At 43.0% G+C, this 18,593-nt stretch overlaps 1 protein-coding gene across 2 annotated transcripts in view; it reads right to left on the bottom strand.

The window, feature by feature from the left end:
* HTT (huntingtin) overlaps positions 1 to 15,038 on the bottom strand; it is a 110,726-nt gene extending 95,688 nt beyond the window's left edge. Inside the window, exons 1-6 of one of the 2 annotated variants that reach the window (XM_083460660.1) lie at positions 14,472 to 15,038; positions 6,796 to 6,879; positions 4,315 to 4,435; positions 3,961 to 4,020; positions 2,267 to 2,346; positions 355 to 493 (exon numbers count right to left, since the gene is read on the bottom strand). In XM_083460660.1, the coding sequence (XP_083316786.1) occupies positions 355 to 493; positions 2,267 to 2,346; positions 3,961 to 4,020; positions 4,315 to 4,435; positions 6,796 to 6,879; positions 14,472 to 14,641 (654 nt within the window). In that variant the 5' untranslated portion in view covers positions 14,642 to 15,038. The remainder of the gene's footprint in view (positions 1 to 354; positions 494 to 2,266; positions 2,347 to 3,960; positions 4,021 to 4,314; positions 4,436 to 6,795; positions 6,880 to 14,471) is intronic. The other variant, XM_083460659.1, reaches the window with a different exon arrangement.
* Positions 15,039 to 18,593: the final 3,555 nt, after the last annotated feature.

Below are 18,593 nucleotides of genomic sequence, written 5' to 3'. Positions count from 1 at the left end.
ACACGTATGCTAGAGGAGGAGAAGGGAGTATGTGAGCTTGCAAGCTCAAGGCCTCATGAATAACAGTAAGCCATGGTTTAGTATTTCATATGAACCAGCCAGTTAAGCCATGCCATGTACATGAAATAAAACTTAAATCCTGTCAGTTGAGGATTTCTAGATGTTTCCACAGAATATTCATTTTAAACTACTTAGATTCCAGAACTTTTATTCCAGAACTAAACCCCATTTAGGATTAGGAAATTGCTATTAATCCTTTGCAAACTAACAATTTTGCCTATTTCTAAACAGTGAATTTACAAGCGGGCAAAATCTTGTTTCATTTACTACAGCAAACATTTTAGATGATTATACCTTAATTTCATTGTCATTTGCAAAATTTCCAAAAGCTGCCATGATTTTTGGTATTGCTGCAGCCAGCGTTTCTTGTACTGATTCTTCAGAGCGCTTGCTTACTCGTGTTAAGCAGGGCAAAAGGTTTACTAAGTATGGTCTGTAATGAAAAAAAAGAGATATAAGTATTCTTCAGTGGTTTGGAACATAATATTCAAAGCTTTGATGCACTTGAGAGGTTTGCATGATGTGTCACAATCCTATTTTTCTCCTTAAACAGAAAAAAATATTAGAATTATGACGAGTGTACCTTCTCTTCAGAGCTAAAGAGCACACCAGACTTCATTTTTTAAAAAGCAAAAAAACTGCAACAGGGGCTAACCAGATGAAAAGCAAAAAATGAATTTCACCCCAGCAACACTGTAACTGGGGTTACACTCCACTGGGGTGGGGGTGGTATGACCCGAATATAGGAAGCTACCAAAGAAGAAGAACAAAGGATACAAAAAGAGACCCTTCCTTGCAGAACCAACCAATGGGTGAGGCATAATACCCTTCTTACCCCTTAAGGAAAAGAACCCATGATAAATCCAACATTCCATTTTCCTTCAGAGGACAATATCCTAAACAGGGATGTAAAAAAAGCAATGGCTCTCTTCCCAAATGGCCCTGCCACCTGCTGAAAAGGACCACACAATTCACCAAAGAACACATGCCCAAAAGCTGAACCTTCTGAAACATAGCTATTCAGTTAGTAACACCAAGTAAGGGTTGACAGAGACACCAACATGACATCTGTACTTGGGTCTACCAATGATGCCGAACTGCAAGACCTGCTCGGGAGCAAGTACTTCAGCATAGGCTGCTGCTGTGCTTAGCCAGTAAGTAAAATAAATACAGTAAGTGTAGAAAAACCACTGTGTGCTCTGCTGGATGGCCTGTACTAGATGGTGGGAGTAAAAACTCTCTTGGTTCTGCTGGAGCTTTTCAGAGCACTTGAAACCATGTACCAGGGCATCCTTCTGGGCTTAGGAAGCACTGTGTTAAGAGTGACTGTGATCCTTCCTAGACAGAGAGTCCCAGAAAGCAGTACTGAGTGACTTCTGTTCCATCGACAGCTTTTTGGGGTACAACTTCAATTTCTGTAGAAAGCCTCTGAGAGAAACCATCTGGAAACCTGTGGAGCAATGTCACTGACATGCAGATGCTAGCGCTTTTCAATCTAAGAACCGCAGGGAGGCTGTGGAACTCTTTAACATGTACCCAGATGCAGTACTGGGATGCATAAAGAAGAACAAGATGAACGTTAATCTAGGTAAAATAGAGATTTTGTGGACTGGGAAGTCAATTGATCTGGATGTATTAAACTGTCCCTGGATGGGGTTGCACTCCCCCTTCAAAGACCAGATATGAAGCTGAAGGTGCTGCTGGGTTTGTTACCTTCCTGGGTTTATCTCTGCCTGGTGGGGCACAGATAGAGTCTGTGGCCTGGAGTGCCTTCTTCCAGCTCAGGCTTGTATGTCAGCTGTACCCCTATCTGGAGCAGCCAGAGATGGCCCAAACACTTATTACAGTGGTGCCTCGTAAGACGAAAAGAATCCGTTCTGTGATTCTCTTCGTCTAGCGGTTTTTTCGTCTTGCGAAGCAAGCCCATTGACGGATTAGCGGATTAGCGCTATTAGTGGCTTTTAGCGGATTATCTGCTGATCGGATCAGCTGATAAGTGGATTAGCGGCTTAGAAAAAGGGGGGGGGGAAACCAGCAGGAACTCGCAAGACATTGTCGTCTTGCAAAGCAAGCCCATAGGAAATTCATTTTGCGAAGCACCTCCAAAACGGAAAACTCTTTCGTCTAGCGAGTTTTCCGTCTTGCGAGGCATTCGTCTTGCGGGGCACCACTGCACTTCCAATCTGTTCTAGAAAAGCAACCTCACCTGCATTTCAGGGGTCGAACAAGATGTGCAAGTTCAGCAAACCTCCAAAGAGCAGCACGTAGACTTCGAGAAGCACCATTCTATCCAGAAATAATTGAGAATATATCAGTCACACGGATTTCAGTCTTGATTTTACAAAGAAAGTATGAAAAGGTATGTGTATGGACAGTCTAGTCTAGACAAAAGGTAAATCCAGAGCAGAAACTCAGAGGAGTTTTTAAAGGCACACAATTAATAGCCTTTAACTAGAATGTTAGTAGGGCTGCGGGTGGCACTGCGGTCTAAACCACTGAAGCTTTGGGGCTTGCCGATCAGAAGGTCGGCAGTTCAAATCCCTGCCACGGGGTGAGCTCCCGTTGCTCGGTCCCTGCTCCTGCCAACCTAGCAGTTCAAAAGCACGTTAAAGCCCAAGTAGATAAATAGGTACCGCTCCAGCGGAAAGGTAAACGGCGTTTCCATGCGCTGCTCTGGTTTGCCAGAAGCGGCTTAGTCATGCTGGCCACATGACCGGAAGCTGTCTGCGCACAAATGCCGGCTCCCTCGGCCTATGACCAAGATGAGTCCCAGAGTCGTCCGCGACTGGACCTAACAGTCAGGGGTCCCTTTACCTTTTTAGAATGTTAGTACTGTAGAGGCAACTCCCCCCTTACCCAGGGGTGACATTCCAGGTTCCTGCACGCATAAGTGGGGGGTCTGCTGCAGTAAATACAGCTTCCCACCCAACAGCTGTTGAGAAAGGTAGCACAACAACAGCAAGAGCTCCTACATGCCATTTTAGAGCCACCGGGAGTCTTTTTTCTGGACTTGGTGCTCTGGGGAATGTGCCCTCACAAGCCACAAGGACTTTCCAGCTCTCTCCCACCATTTCAGGTCAGTGTTGAATTATTTATTTATTTCCCGGCACCACATATACATGTGGCTGCGTGAGTCAATCACGCACAAATGGGGGGGGCAAGCCTGTATGTATTTGGATGAGTATAGCCACTGGAAAGATCAGAGTGAACAATGACGAAAAAAGAACAACAGTTCCACTTGGAAATATGGGAGTGGAGTTCTGGAAATCACTCTTCTAAAGGATCACAGACCAGTGCCTTTAATAAAAATTCGGCTCTTCATTAATATATGGCAAATCTTGTATAGGGTGGTACCTCGGGTTAAGTACTTAATTCGTTCCGGAGGTCCGTACTTAGCCTGAAACTGTTCTTAACCTGAAGCACCACTTTAGCTAATGGGGCCTCCCGCTGCTGCTGCGCCGCCGGAGCACGATTTCTGTTCTCATCCTGAAGCAAAGTTCTTAACCCAAGGTACTATTTCTGGGTTAGCAGAGTCTGTAACCTGAAGTGTATGTAACCTGAAGCGTATGTAACCCGAGTTACCACTGTACTTCCTAATGCATCTTTAACGATGAGAAAGATTATTTCCAAACAGCCCAACATTTCAAAGAATCATAGAACTGTAGAATTGGAAAAGACCATGAGGATCATCTAGTCCAATTCCCTGCAATGCAATGCAGGAATCTTTTACCCAACATGTCAAACTGTTAATATGATTTAGAATAACCTTTGTGTTTATTGTTAGCGTTTGCTGTTATAATAGTTTAAATACTTACTATGTGATTAATGACAAACTCTTGTTAAAAAAAGGTATGACTCTAAATCCAAACAAATTAAGAACATCAAATAAACCCCCCTCACCTTTTTAATCTCCTTGTAGAGTTCTAACTGTAACCTAGGAAGACTAGAATCCATCAAAGCCTAGAAGGAAACAAAATAATATCTTTTTTAGTATCAGCAAAATATGCATTGCTTCAATAGATTACATAATGCACTGAAAAGTTGGCAGGTTTACTTGCTGTGATAGTTAACTCTCAAACTACAAAGATAGCAATTTGCTAGATCTACAGAGATGATACTCATAAATCAGAACTTCATATACTAATACGCTACAAAAACCTACTCTTTCCACCAAGTCATCTGTCACAGAACCGCAATGGTAATATTCAATAATTTTATCAGCAATTACAGGGCACAAAACCAAATGCAACTTACTTTTATAACTTTATTGAGACATTCATCAGCAACCATCCTTACATCTGACTCTGCATCATCACTACAGAGCAGGAAAAGTTCCATAGCAATGCCCAGCAATTTCTGAAATTCTGGAGAATTTCTTTAATGGAAAAAGAGAAAAGTTATCATGAGCCAAGTTCCACTTGTCAGGTTAAACTCCTGGACGTTACGCTGTGTTCATAAAATTCCAAATTAATTGAAAACATAAGAATTATTTTTCAGCCTCAATAATCCTAAGTTAGTACATTCCCCAGTACAGCGGTACCTCGGGTTAAGTACTTAATTCGTTCCGGAGGTCTGTACTTAACCTGAAACTGTTCTTAACCTGAAGCACCACTTTAGCTAATGGGGCCTCCCGCTGCCGCTGTGCTGCCGGAGCACAATTTCTGTTCTCATCCGGAAGCAAAGTTCTTAACTTGAAGCAATATTTCTGGGTTAGCGGAGTCTGTAACCTGAAGCGTCTGTAACCCGAGGTACCACTGTATTTTGAAAGGGCTCCTCATCAAATGCTGGCTGCCTTTGGATCTTGCTCCTCTCCTTCACTGCAATCCTTTGGTGCATGAGAGTTTGAGGGAGGAGATGCAGAAAAGCTGTGACAAATAGTCATAAAAACAGGTGCAGCCTGAGATACTTTGGTACCCGAGGCTCAACACCCTGCTGCCACCCCTGCAATTGGAGGGGTGTGAGGCTCCACAAGGGCTTCCTCTCAAGGAAAAGTTCTTGCAAACTCTGCAAGGGTTTCTCCTTGAGGAGAAGCAGCAAAGCAGAGCGGAGGGACACCTCCCTCGCACTGAAACTCAGCAAGAGCAGGGTGTTGCGGAGAGATTTCCCACCGGCCGCTCTCCACTCCTAAGGGTTGGGGGAACCAGCAGCAAAGCAGAATAGTGGAACGCCTTGCTCTCGCCAAAACTGCATGGTCAATTATGGATACTGAGGTTTGTGCATGAGAGAACGTACGAACTGAGGTGTGAGAGATAAAGGATGGGAATGGTTCTTGTCGTAGCCAGTGACCACCAGCAAGTTGCCCCAAGGGAATATGGTCCTCAACACTGATCTAAACCATGGATGAGGAACAAGCAGGATTGAGCCAGGGGGATTATTTGCTCATGCACTCTCCACATCCTTTTCATGGTTTTATTTTCCGGTTTGATATTTAACTCTGCATTGCAGGGGGTTGGGCTAGATGACCCTCCGTGTGTCCTTTATATAATTCTAAGAAGAAAGCACGGTTCCCAAACTTAGTACGTAACACAGATCTGCAGTTTTTTCTGAAGTAAAAACATTCACTTTCACTCTCCACCTCGCTAAAAGCTTTTTTGTTTAAGCAAGCCTACCAAGATATGTTTATTGGGCACATATTCCAGCATGTAATTTTATTTTAAAATGCATATTTTAAAAATGTTGGTTGTATTTATAGTTTGATCATTTTAGGTCAACTTATTTTCAACATCATTGGTAATTTTAATGTATTTTATACTTTTTGTATTATACTTGATGTAAACTGCTTAGATGGTTAAGTTACTAGTTTTCGAACTGTGGTCTGCAGACCAATAGTGGTCTACAACCTTCAGTTAGAAGCCCCACAGCACATCTGTGAAGAACGCTTACAATTTGAATTCTAGGGAATTCAAACTGTAACACAGCAAAATACAATGAAAGAAATAAAAGAAGCAGTAAAAATGCAATTAAAAATCATACAGCATCTAGCACAGCACACTACAGTTGCTACAACAAGCAGAAAAAGTATTAAATGGTCTGCCAAGACCTCAGCAATTTTCAAGCTTCCTGTGGGTAAGAGGTTTGGGAACCACTGGGTTAAGTGGTATATAAATACTGTATAAATGAATTTCAGATTGCTCACGGGGACATTGTTTTCACACCTTGTCAAGAGGAAGCTTTCGTATTAAACAGTTTTCCCCATTAATGAATATAGTGCAATTGTTTCTGAGCAATAAATAGGAGAAAAGATTGGAGAGCTTTCAGTGCTGTTAGAAACACCCCTATTTTATATTTGCTCAGTGCATCATATACCATAGGCAGGACTTCAGTTAAAAGTGGGTGCATCTAACTGCAGACAGCGGTGTAGCTAGGTATACTGAACAAACTCCTCCTTATCAGGGCAGCAAGCCCAACCACACAAATACACCAAACAGCAGCATACACAGGAGATCCAAACCATTATTTGCTTATCTAGTTCCTCCTTTCCCTGCCTTGATCAAGAGTAGCATAAAGCCCTTTACAAGTAGAAGAACCACATTTTGAGAGCTGATTATCAACCTTTAGATTTCATCCTGCAATGAAATGGGAGCATAAGAGCAAGTTCCCTTGTTCTGCATACAAGCATGATGAACCATTAGAGCAGCAGAAGTACAATAATTTATATTATATACTCATTGAAACACTGAATCACTGAAACAGAACAGCATTTGCATATACAGAGATCAGAAAACGCTTGATTACCTTAAAGACTGAGCAACTATATTTTCACATATTGTTAGGCAATGATTCACTCGATCTTTCTTGGTGGTGGAAAGTTCTTTCTTTCTAAAATAAGAAATAAGATTTGTAATTATACAAAATACCAACACTTAATATGCTTTATACAACAGTAAAGTTAAGGCAGTAGAGCTATCCTGTGAATATCAGAAAATTCTATTTTGTTGTTACAATGAACTGATACCTTGACTACATTATTTCTTAAATTCATTCATTTGGTAAATGATTTAAGAATCCTGAGAATGTATATCAGACACAAAACAACATTTCATGTAAAACATACTCTATATATTTCATCAACATTCCAAAACCTATGATCCTCAAATCAAGGGTGGTATAGAAATTAATAAATAATAATATAATAAAGTGTCAAGAAACAATAACAGAATGATTGCAACAAATTTCTTCCTAAAATGCTTGAGCAAGAAAAGTGTTTAGTTTTACAGGTTTTCTGAAAATGCATGGCACTGAAGTCAAAAACTCAAAACCACATAGCCAAAAATATCTTGTGAACCACCCTGAGATCTTATGATGAAGCGCAGTGTAGAAGTCAAACAAACAAATAAATGCAAATATTCAATTCTGACCAAGACAGCATTAAACTTACTTAAATATCAAGAAAACTATAGCTATTATTTCAACTGAACCATTAGTTCCATGCATCTAACAGGGCTTTGAACATATGCTTCCTCTCCTTTCTCAAGCTACATTGCATAATGAGTCTAAAACAATAGAACTTCAGATCTGGCAAACAGATCTACAGTGTAAAGGAGCATGGTATCCTAAAAGGTACCTCTGAAATCTAGCCTATCAGTTAGAATGTTATGTTGTAAGAATGTTATGTTGTAAGAATGTTATCTTGGAAGAATCAGAGTTGAAAAGGCCCTCAAAGGTAATCAAGGGCAAACGTCTACTGATGCAAGAAACCAGTGGTGTAGTGTGGGTTGCTGGCACCCAGGGTGGGGCAAGTGATACGCCCCCCTAGTGGACTTGCCAGCCGAGGTGGAAGCATGCACCAGGTGGCCTCTTCCTTCCTTGGACACTTTCCTGCCTCCCTCCCTCCTCAGTGGATGGCAGCAGCCTCCCACTCCCTCCCTCTCGAGCATGCCAGCAGGTGGCATTGGCAAAGGCACGAGGGCAGGGGGTACGCTGTAATTTGAGCCCATTGGCATTTCGAGCAACAGAAAATAAATCTGACCCATCACCTAAGTGACAAGTGAGATTTGAACAAATAGAGCAGTTCAATTACTTCTTGCAATCTAAACGCTATACTTAGAATCATAGAATTGGAAGGAATCCCAAGAGTCATCAAGTTCAATTTCCTGCAATGCAGGAATCTCGGCTACAGCATCCATGACAGATGGCCATGGACCACACTGCTGACTCATCTAATGTTTAGCTTGTAGTCTACTAAAAAGCCCAGATCTTTTTAACATGTAACTCACAACTTGTGCAGGGATTGCATTCCGAAGATTGCAGGAAAAGTCAAAATCGCATATAGTTAATACAACCCCAGCACTGCTCCTGCAAAAGCATACCCATCTGACAACCCAGCCAGATGGGCAGGGTATAAATATTATTATTTATTATTAGCCAGCGAGCTGAGTGGACCTTGCTCACCAGACTCTGGGAAGTTCAAACAAGCCTCCCAGCAGTAGGTAAGCAAATATGAAAGCTAAAAAATTCCACACCAGGGAAACTCAGAGCAGAAAGAGCTTTTAAGGCTAGCTCTCCACTTTGCATGTGTATGATTTCAGCTGGCCAGCTCCCAAGCGCATGAAGCTGGAATCACACTTTAAATTAGCATAAGTAGTGTCACCCGTCCTATATCTGTGCATCTGAGTCTTTCCACCCACATTTATTTATTTCGGAATTTCTTTTGTTAGTTTTGGCCCAGTTTTCCAACGTATCAAGATCTTGGATCCTATCCCAACCGATTTTATGTGATCTGCAGCTTTTATGAGCATCCCTTTGATGCCTTCATCAAAGCCATTTATAAAGGTGCAATATCAAAAGCATATCGGACAGAATCCTGCACCACCACACTTCTAGATGAATAAGGAGCTATTGGTCAGCATTTATTAGGTACAGTCCTTCAATTAGTTGCAAATCCACATAAACAGTAGACTCCTCTTAACCACAACCAACTTGCATGTGATGAAGTGGACTCTAGTCCAGAAAAATGTATGCCATGGTAAATTTGCTTTAAAGATGTCACCACATCATCATCATTTGAAAGCAAATGAGCGTCTACTCACAAGCAAGCCCTACTGATTTTAATGGGGCTTACTCTGAGGAAAGTAGAAGTTTGGTTGAACTCAGTGGGGCTTATGCATGCACAGATTCCACTTAGAGCTCTGAGTGGGGAAGCAGATGCAACTTGACTAGTAAACCACTTAAACTATTCATAAATTAGTTGAAAATGTATTAAACATAATATATGGAAGTTTATTTAATATTTTTATTAAACCTACTACTTCCTTACATTTTAAGGCCATCCACCACTGCAAGGAGCCTCATCAAGGGCGTCCCCTTCGCCACTGCAGGGACGAATGGCAGGACCCTCTGCCCCCACAGGGAGGCTCAGCAAGGCCCTCCACCACCACAGATATATATTGTGATATACTGTGATATTTAGCTGGTGCTATATCATGAGTTGAAAACTTGGTGTTGCCCAGCCCTAGCAATGAGGAGGTTTGACGTATGAGTTTGTCTATTTAACTTATCTACTTAGTAAATAAATGATAACAGAAAACTGCATTTTCTATTAGCAGTAATTGATGAGGAGAAAATTATTAAGAAATTCAGTGTGTTGCCAAAAAATGAGAATTTTATTTTACACTTTTATTTTTTTAGGTTTTACATGAATTTATGAAAATCTGAATAAAAGTATTTCATCTTTTAAGCTAATATTTGTTGAAATACATATTTTTAAAAGGGGGCATGCTGCGATCTGCCATGGAAATTCAGCATTTAAAGTTTAAGTTGTAATTTTTTTTGGGTCAGAGTTAACTTCTATTGGTGATACCCTGCACTATTTTCATACTGTTAAAGTTTCATTTTGTAATGGTCTGATGAGCATATCTAAAACTCTTTACTCAAAGAAAAGCTGCAAGCATGAGAATGTATACAAAAATCTACAGCTTTTATGAGAAAAGTGAAAGTGGAGTGTTAAGAACGCCACATAAATTCTGTGACCTCACTGCAGAAAGAGCAGAGGCTAAGAGATTTTGTCCCAGGAAAGCAAGAGGAGAATTTGTGTGTCTGTCACATTGATTTGGATTAACCAAACTAATATTTGTCTGCACATCTCCCTGGAAACAAGGGCTGTTAGATTATGTTTTGAACTCTTTTCTATGTTTCTAGATTATATACCTGTTACATTTTAAAAGAAGGAAAATATTAAAATGGATACAAGTGTCCAGCAATTTGAGAAGCAGCTCAAATGCACTCACAGAAGTGGCACAGCACCTGCATACAAGATTTCCAGTCTATATTTATTTGAAATTAGTAGCACTCATGCCGTTGCAATTCCCACTCTAACCATCTCTTTGGTTGTTACTTCCCAAATGTTACTATTCATACTGTACCCTCCCTCTCATGTTTGCTTAGGTCAGTCTATAAAGCACCAACTACACTGAGGGTAGGCAGGTTTTTCCCCACGTAAGAGCCATGTGCCCTTCTGGACAATCTTCCAGGGGCCACATACAGTGGCAGGACTAGAGGCAAAAGTGGGCAGATGAATAAACATAAATTTTACATTTGTACACTACAGTACACTAGTTTCCATACACACATCTTTTTATCCTCCAGTCAGACAAGCAAGAAGCATGAACAGAGCTCAAAGTCACATTCCATCTAGGAAAAACCAGTCAAGCAGGTTGCAAAGCTGGGCCAGGAGGTAACTGGGGAGGAAGTGTGGCCTGTGGAGAGTCCCAAGGGCCAGTTAAAGAGGCATAAAGGGCCACATTTGGGCCCTGGACCCGGGGTTCCCCAGCTGAAAATGCTCTATACATTAACAAAGAATTCTGGAACGAAGAACAGCTTAAAGAGTAGGAATGAGACCAAGATTATAAAACACAAGCAGAAAGATGGCAAACTTTAACACATAATACTTTAGTTATTGTTCCCCACATCTCTGGGGTTCAGTTAGCCTTAGCTAGGGACTGAGCCTTTAGAGAGGCAGGCCCTGTCTTGCAGAGATCCCTACCAGCACAGGTTCAGCAGGAATAATCCTTGCTTCTGTCAGACATCTTCTGCAAATTCAATTGTTTACACAGGCCTTCACAATATGAATTTCTCTTTTTAACCAACCTGTATCTACTGATGTTTTAAATTATGTTCTTATGGATACCCTTACTGATTTGATTATATTGCGTATGTTGCATACCATTTTGACATACTTCACAAAAGTGAGGATTATAAATATTTAAACAAATACCGTATTTTTCGCTCTATAACACGCACCCGACTATAACACGCACGTAGTTTTTAGAGGAGGAAAATCCATAGGCATGCCACCCGTAGGCATTCCTTCCATAACACGCACAGATATTTCCCCTTACTTTCTAGGAGGAAAAAAGTGAGTGTTATGGTGCAAAAAATACGGTAAATGTTTAGAAGTGTGTATGTACACAATGTTTCCAAAATCACTAAGAAGTTTTTAAGAAGGGATTGAAGCAAAGAAGACAGAATGACAACTGGATTGTACTAGGTATAGGACCAGAGACAGGAAATAGAATGGAGCTTGAGTTGAGGCAACAAGCATGGATATAAGATGACCTAATAAAGCATACAGGGCAGACCTATGCATTATACATGGGAGCTGCCTCCCAGCACTGTTACGCCAGTTTTCAGCTGGAACATGTTAAAAGAAATGTGTAACTAGCTCCCTTTTCTTGAGTCACTTGCAACAAGTAACTATCAACTCCTGGAAGTCAGATATGTAAGCTTTTTAACAGCTGTTTTTTTATTATTTCAAGTAGAATTATCTGCAAGGATACCAAAGCCTGTTAACTTTACTCAGGACTGTAGCTGTAGTAAAGAAAACAGGGACTAGAATGTCAAAACTAATCTCACTGTGGAAAGTAGTATGGCAAGGGTCAGAGTTTTTATAGCTTTAACTTTCAGCAGCATTCCATAAATGCACCTGCTTCCTCCTTGGTAGCAACAGGTTCCTCCCCTCTCTGGCAAATGCCCAGTTTCTCTCCAGGTGGTCTACCACAGACAATTTGGTGAAGGAAAACAGAAGAGAAACTGTTTTGCAACATGTGCTGTCTTGGAAAATGTTTTAACCCACCAAAGAGTGGGCATTTCTCATGTTGTTTTACTGATCTCGGTTTCCAACCCTGGAAAACATTTCCTTCTTTAGAAATGGGGTGAGGGGGGTGAAGCAGTGGGGGAAATTTGTGAGCTTATAATTTAGACAAGAACTTTTGGACAGAAAAGGAGCATTGTTCTCCCAAGGCAACAAATTAGAAGAACTTTGCAGTGCTATCATAATGATGCTTATTCAAGAAGCAAGTCGTACTGAACTCAAAAGGATTTGCATCAAGGTGCCATGCAAAAACTTTTCTCTACAACCAAACAAAGGCATTTACCGTATTTTTCGCTCTATAACATGCACCCGACCATAACACGCACGTAGTTTTTAGAGGAGGAAAACAAGAAAAAAAATATTCTAAACGAAACAGTGGATGTATGATTTTTGTGGTTCATGCTGTGGCCACAGACATGTGATCTGACAGTGAGTTTGGAGTAGCCCAATGCAAAAATCCTGAGGATCCATGTGGATCTATGCTTTGTAACCATGTTTTTGCACCACTGTGGCTCCAGGCAACAGTGGGTGCGTGTTTTTTTGGTGCAAGATGTAGCCATGGACATGCTATGTGATCCGATGGTGAATTTGGGGTGACCCAGTGCAAAAATCCTGAGGATCCATGTGGATCCGTGCTTTGTAACCACATTTTAAGTGGGGAGGGAAGGAAAAGCACTCAAGGGACAAGGAGCACGCGTGGGGTGTGTGGAGAAGGATGCTGCTAATAATGAAGAAGAGGCGTATAAGGGGAGAAGGCTCCTCTCCTCTCCCGCTTTGCTCCTTTAAAGCACGCAGGCTCTGCTTTTCTCCCTCCTCCCCGCTCATCCCCAGCTTAGCGAGGTGAAAAACTTTGCTGCTATGTTGCGAGCTGAGTGGGGAGGAGAGAGGGACAGAGAGCCTGCTTGCTTTAAAGGAACCAACCGGACAGGAGCCGCTTACTCCTTTAAAGAAGGAGCTTTGCTTCTTTAAAGAAGCAGGCTCTCTGTCCCTCTCTCCTCCCCACTCAGCAGCTCTTATCCCGCTTTGCTGTTTCAAAGCGAGCCATGGAGGAGGGAAGGAAGGAAGGGGAACCATGGATCCTCTGCTCACGACTGCAGCAGATCCCCCCACCCCCCCGCCATCCATAGGCATTCCCTCCATAACATGCACAGACATTTCCCCTTACTTTCTAGGAGGAAAAAAGTGAGTGTTATGGTGCAAAAAATACGGTAACTATTTGTGGCCTTTGGCGGGGATGCTTTTAATGCATTTTCCACCTCCCCTTGGTTTTAATGTGCCTATGTGGGAGGTTATGTTGTATGAATTTCAGTTGGTAAGGCTTCAGGTCAAGGATGTGGAAAAAGTGCTTGGATCAGACTTGTGCTCTGGACCCTAGCCCTTTTTGGCTGAGGAAAACTAGCAGAGAGGTTACAGCTCCGTGCAAACGAGAAAATGGGTTATTCTCATACATGAGTGTAAATCATCCCATAGATATTTTAACTGCAAGTGCATGGTCAGCCAAGCCAGTTGTTACAGTAACAGCCCAGTACCCTGACAATAACTGTGATTAATGCATGTCAGCTCAGTAGTCTGTTGGTCTGCAGTTTGTCTGTCAGTCTGTTTCTAAGTTAAGCCAGTTGGTGTTACTTGCCCAGTGTTACATCTTGAATTGTTTAACTTACTTAGCCTGATTCAATGTGCTGGTTTTACCTCTAAAGCATTAAATGGTTCAAGATCGCAATGCCTCAAGGACTGTCTCTCCCCATGTGAACCAATTCGGACCCTGTGATCATCATCTGAGGCCCACAAGAGTTCTAGAGGGTGGCAACATGAGAGCAGACCTTTTCTGTGGTGTCTCTGCAGGGAGGTTTGTCTGGCGACTGGAGAAAACTTACCAGGCCTTTTGACTGATTGACATACAATGTCCTTTTAAATGTGTTTGTGGGGCGGGGGGGGAGGGGTCATGAGCTTGTTTTTACTATGCATTTCGTGTTCTCAACTTGTATTTTTATCTTGTGAACCGTGAACTTCAGATGAAGCGGGGTATACAAATTGAGTAAATATAACAACAATAAGTGACACCACCTATGCCCGCTGGACCTGAGGCCCCGAAGATTACTACATTTCCTCGATTTTAAGAGGCTGGTTTCCGCGATGTAGTTGCCGTGCTTTGCTCCTTCCAGGCTACACTAGCCTGCGGGGGACACGGATGATGTCCAAGAGCAAACGGCGCTCCGGCTCCCACCGCTCCCACCGGACCACCTCCCCGCCTCTCCCGAGCGCGGGCCCTGCGGCCGCTTGCTCGCCCCCCGCCCGCCCGCTCCAGCCTCCCTTCACGACTCACGGTCTGTGAGGCGGCTCCCCGGGGGCGGCGGCGGCGGCGGCGACCGTGGCGGCGGGTGGTGCCGTGCCTGGTGCTGCTGTTGCTGCTGCCGCCGAGGCAGCGGGGCCCTGTTGCTGCTGGAAGGAGCGGAGGGACTCGAAGGCCTTCATCAGCTTCTCCATGGTGGCCATGCCCCCCCTCGCCCTCACAGAGGAAAGCCAACTCCGAGTCCGGCTGCTGGCCGGCCGGCCGGCCAAACTCCCTCGCCCGCCCTCGGGGGGGGACTCGGCCCCGCAAGAGCCGCCGCGGCCAGCCGCTCACAGCGCCAGAGCGGGCTAGAGGCGGGAGACGGCGCGCTCAGTCCGCCACCGACGCGCCGGCGCCATCTTGAGAGCCTCCCATCATCCCCGGCGGCGGCGGCGGCGCGGAACCTCCTCGCTCGGCGATCCCGGCACAAGCGCTGACAGCTTCCCGTTCCCCAGGCGAGCCCACCGCCCCGCCTCCCTGGATGGACAGCCGACGCCACCAATCGGAGCAGGGGTGGGGAAAGGGATCGCCGCGCCCACTTCCTGCTCAAGCCACACGCTCGAAGGAGGCGGTTCGCCAGTCTGCGGGGAGGAAATCGGCGAGGGCCAATCGCAAAAGAGAGCGGGACCGAAGGCCCTCCCACTTCGAACTGGGCTGCGCTGAGACCCCGCCCCGCTTTCTGTGCAGCAGCCTCGCGAGCGCGGCGTTGTTGCTTCGAAGGCACTTCCAGCTCGCCCGGCGGAGGGCGTCCCTCTCTCGCGGGCTCAGTGAAATAGCTCTGTCTGGATCCCCATATAAATAATTCCCGCAAGAGTCCCGGACGGCGTTGGCTTCCGACCAGTGCTATGATCCCCCTCCTCCTCTGTTCAGCAGGAGCGGTTATTTCAAATCTAGACAAATCCTTGCATATCCTTCCTCTTCTCCAAAGCCTTTGCTTGGTGGTGGGATTATTATCTCGTTTGCCGTTACGTATTTTTGTGATTTTCATATAATACCACAAACTGCCCTCCCTGTGATCGTCTGCACATACATTTAAAAATTAAAAACAAACCATTGCCACAAAACAGAACCTCTGGATTACTTTTTGAGTTTGACATGATTTCGTACTTAAAATACTTGCGGGGGCGACTAAGACGACTTGGAATTGGGAACCGGAAGGCTTGGCAAAGAAGCACAGAGGATCGTGGTCTCTGGACCCCCAGAAAAGCGAGAGCCAAGGTCGCCTGTGTTATAGGAATTTTAACAGAGACATTGGATTCTTATCTCATTATACATGACTAAGCCATTTCTCACCTTCTCACCCCTTGTCTTTTCCTGTAAGACCTATTACAGTCGTTAAGAGTCGTCAACAGGCTCATCTCAGCTATCTGCCAATCTCCCATTCCCACCACCCTTCTGAGTAATACCCCTCCCCACCTTCTCAATATATAGAAGGATCTGGCAACTTCTGTTTCAGTGTATCTGAAGAAGTGTGCATGCACACGAAAGCTTATACCAAGAACTAACTTAGTTGGTCTTTAAGGTGCTACAGGAAGGAATTTTTTTATTTTGAGGAATTTTATGGTCTTAGATATATGGTAATGTTCATAAACTGCACATACATAGATCAACACAGGAAGACCAACCTGGAACCATTTTGATTCCTAAATTGACCAAATCCTTTCTCTGCAAGGTTAAACTGGAAAAGCCTCCCCATTGTCTCTTTCCTCACAAATCCTGTCTCAAAGATATGAATAAGGTGTGAGCCTGTGACCTGGTCCAGGAAATAAGTATTTTACTACAAAAGAATGGCCAGGCTCCCCAGGCAATCCAATCAAGTAACTTGCCAGACAGGAGATAAACTGTGACAGGAGAAAAACAACATTAAAATATCTGTGATGTAGGTGGGATGTATCTGAGGGGTGGTCTTAGGTTACACCCCTTCTGTGATGTATGCATAATGTTTCTGGGGGTGGTCTTGATCTAGAGGATGGGAATTTCAAAAGTCTTTATAAGCCCTTGCACAGCAATTTTGGGGGTCCTCTTCCTCTCCTGCGTGTGAGGGGAGCACCCTGTTGCAACAGATCAATAAAGATCAAGCTTACTAGCTGCTTTGCTTCTCAATATTCTCTGGTTGGCCTGTTATTTTCTCCTACCAATAGGGAACCTATGTAAAGACTCTATGTGGGCTCTTGGATACCCCATAAGGGAAAAGGGCATAATTTTATTTACAACACCTGCACACTCCGCCTTCGAAGCGAATTCGAAACCTGCCCTTTCCCTCAGAGAATTCTGAGCACCTCGCTGGAGTTGGGTTACTAGTTGTCAGCTCCTTATTTGCTCAAAAACACTTTAAAAAAGAAAAAGTCCCACCTATCCCTGAACGTCAAAATACTTACTTACTTATCAAACCTTTATTAGGCATTGTGCAAATAAAACCATAAAAGAGGAAATAACATATAAAAGCCTTGAAATATATATAAAAGGCAGCAGTTGGCTACATACATATATATATATATACATATAAAATCAGTGGTTTGCGTTGTTAACCTGCTCCTTGGAGGACTGCTACCAAAAACTCGGCTACCCCCGCCGTTACCCTTTGGTCGACGTCGGATAGGCAGAATCCCACACATTCACCTTGCTGGGGTTCCAGACCACCCAAAAGAGGGGACAGCACGCGTTGACGTGGGATACTGTACAATGGGCAATGAAAGAGAATATGCTCTACAGTGTCCGGGACATTCATAGAACATCTGCAGAATCTCTTGTTTCTAGGAATGTTTTGATATCTTCCCCTGACAAATGCTGAGCGAAAAACATTCAAACGGGCCAGCATAAAGGCCCTACATTGGGCTGGGATTATTAATTTAGTGACGTAATTGGCTCTGCTATCTAAGATATTTAAATCATAGAATATGGGGGAGCAAATTTTGTTTACAGCTGCCATAATATTTTGTCTCTCGACATCCTTTAGTCTAGTTAGGATATTATGGAAAATGTAAACGTCAAAATAAAGTTTGTATGTTCCTGAACTACAAAATAAAGGTTGGGATACCCCCACATCATGCATCCTCCCTTTCCTTCAAGCACAACAAAAGACACAATATGAACCTGATGCAACATGAACCTAACGCAAAATGAGGTATAACTGTAGATTTTACAGTGGCTGTGAATGAGTAGTGTGTTCACTTCCAAACACAGCAGCAGACAATTCATGCTCTTTATTTTTAATGATTAAGTAATAATTAAAAATTGTAATAGCAAAGAGACAATTGAAGGACAGAAAGTAACATAATAAAAAAGAACTATTTATACTATTAAAATTAATCACAATCAACATTGATCAGAATAAATTAACAAATAGTATAAGTGTTAGATGAAACAGACCACGAACACAATAAACATAAGGACTTACTGGATTTTTCCAGGAATGAAACTGTAAAGTAAGATAGGGGCCCATATTTACAACGTAGAAAAATATATATATACAACTGTATTTTGCCACAGAATCATGTAATTTAGAGTTGGAAGGAACCCCAAGGGTCATCTAGTGCAGCACCTTGCAATGGAGGATTAACTTTTGACATTTATTGTTCCAAAAAGATATAGCTAATATCAATTTTTCAACAAGTATGTTGACTTATTTTTTAGAGAAACTGTTTTAAAAAGTAAGCTGGTTTCACGAATAATCCAACGTCCCGGAGTCTTTTTGGCAAACTGAAAGTGTGGGGGTTTTGCAGAGCTTCCCAATGTGCTGCTGCAGGAACAAATAGTCTCTTTCTAACTCAAACCTTATTTCGTCTGAAAATGTTCGTTTTCTTTTCTAAGCTTTTAAACATCTGAAAGAGCAACGTGCCAGCACAAGGGCTTCAGTCTACATGGGAGACTATTTTCACCTAGAAGTTCCAAACGGCTTCAGTTCCACCCGCTAACCTGCAATAGTAAGTTTGGTTACATTGCGCGGCTGACACAGTCATCTCATTCGCAACTTGCAAATGCACTGTCTGTATTTTTACTAGCATGCTTTTAAAAAAAAAGACATTGGAAGCATGTTTTTCCCCCCCTCACGCAAAAAACGTGCTCGAAATCCTCTCTTTGCTACTTTCTTGGCTTCTCCGTAAACGCGTCGCTGCC

This window comes from Podarcis liolepis (genome assembly GCF_965112155.1).
Source record: "Podarcis liolepis genome assembly, chromosome: 9".
Lineage (NCBI taxonomy): Eukaryota > Metazoa > Chordata > Lepidosauria > Squamata > Lacertidae > Podarcis > Podarcis liolepis.
This window is presented reverse-complemented; position numbering and strand designations above follow the sequence as displayed.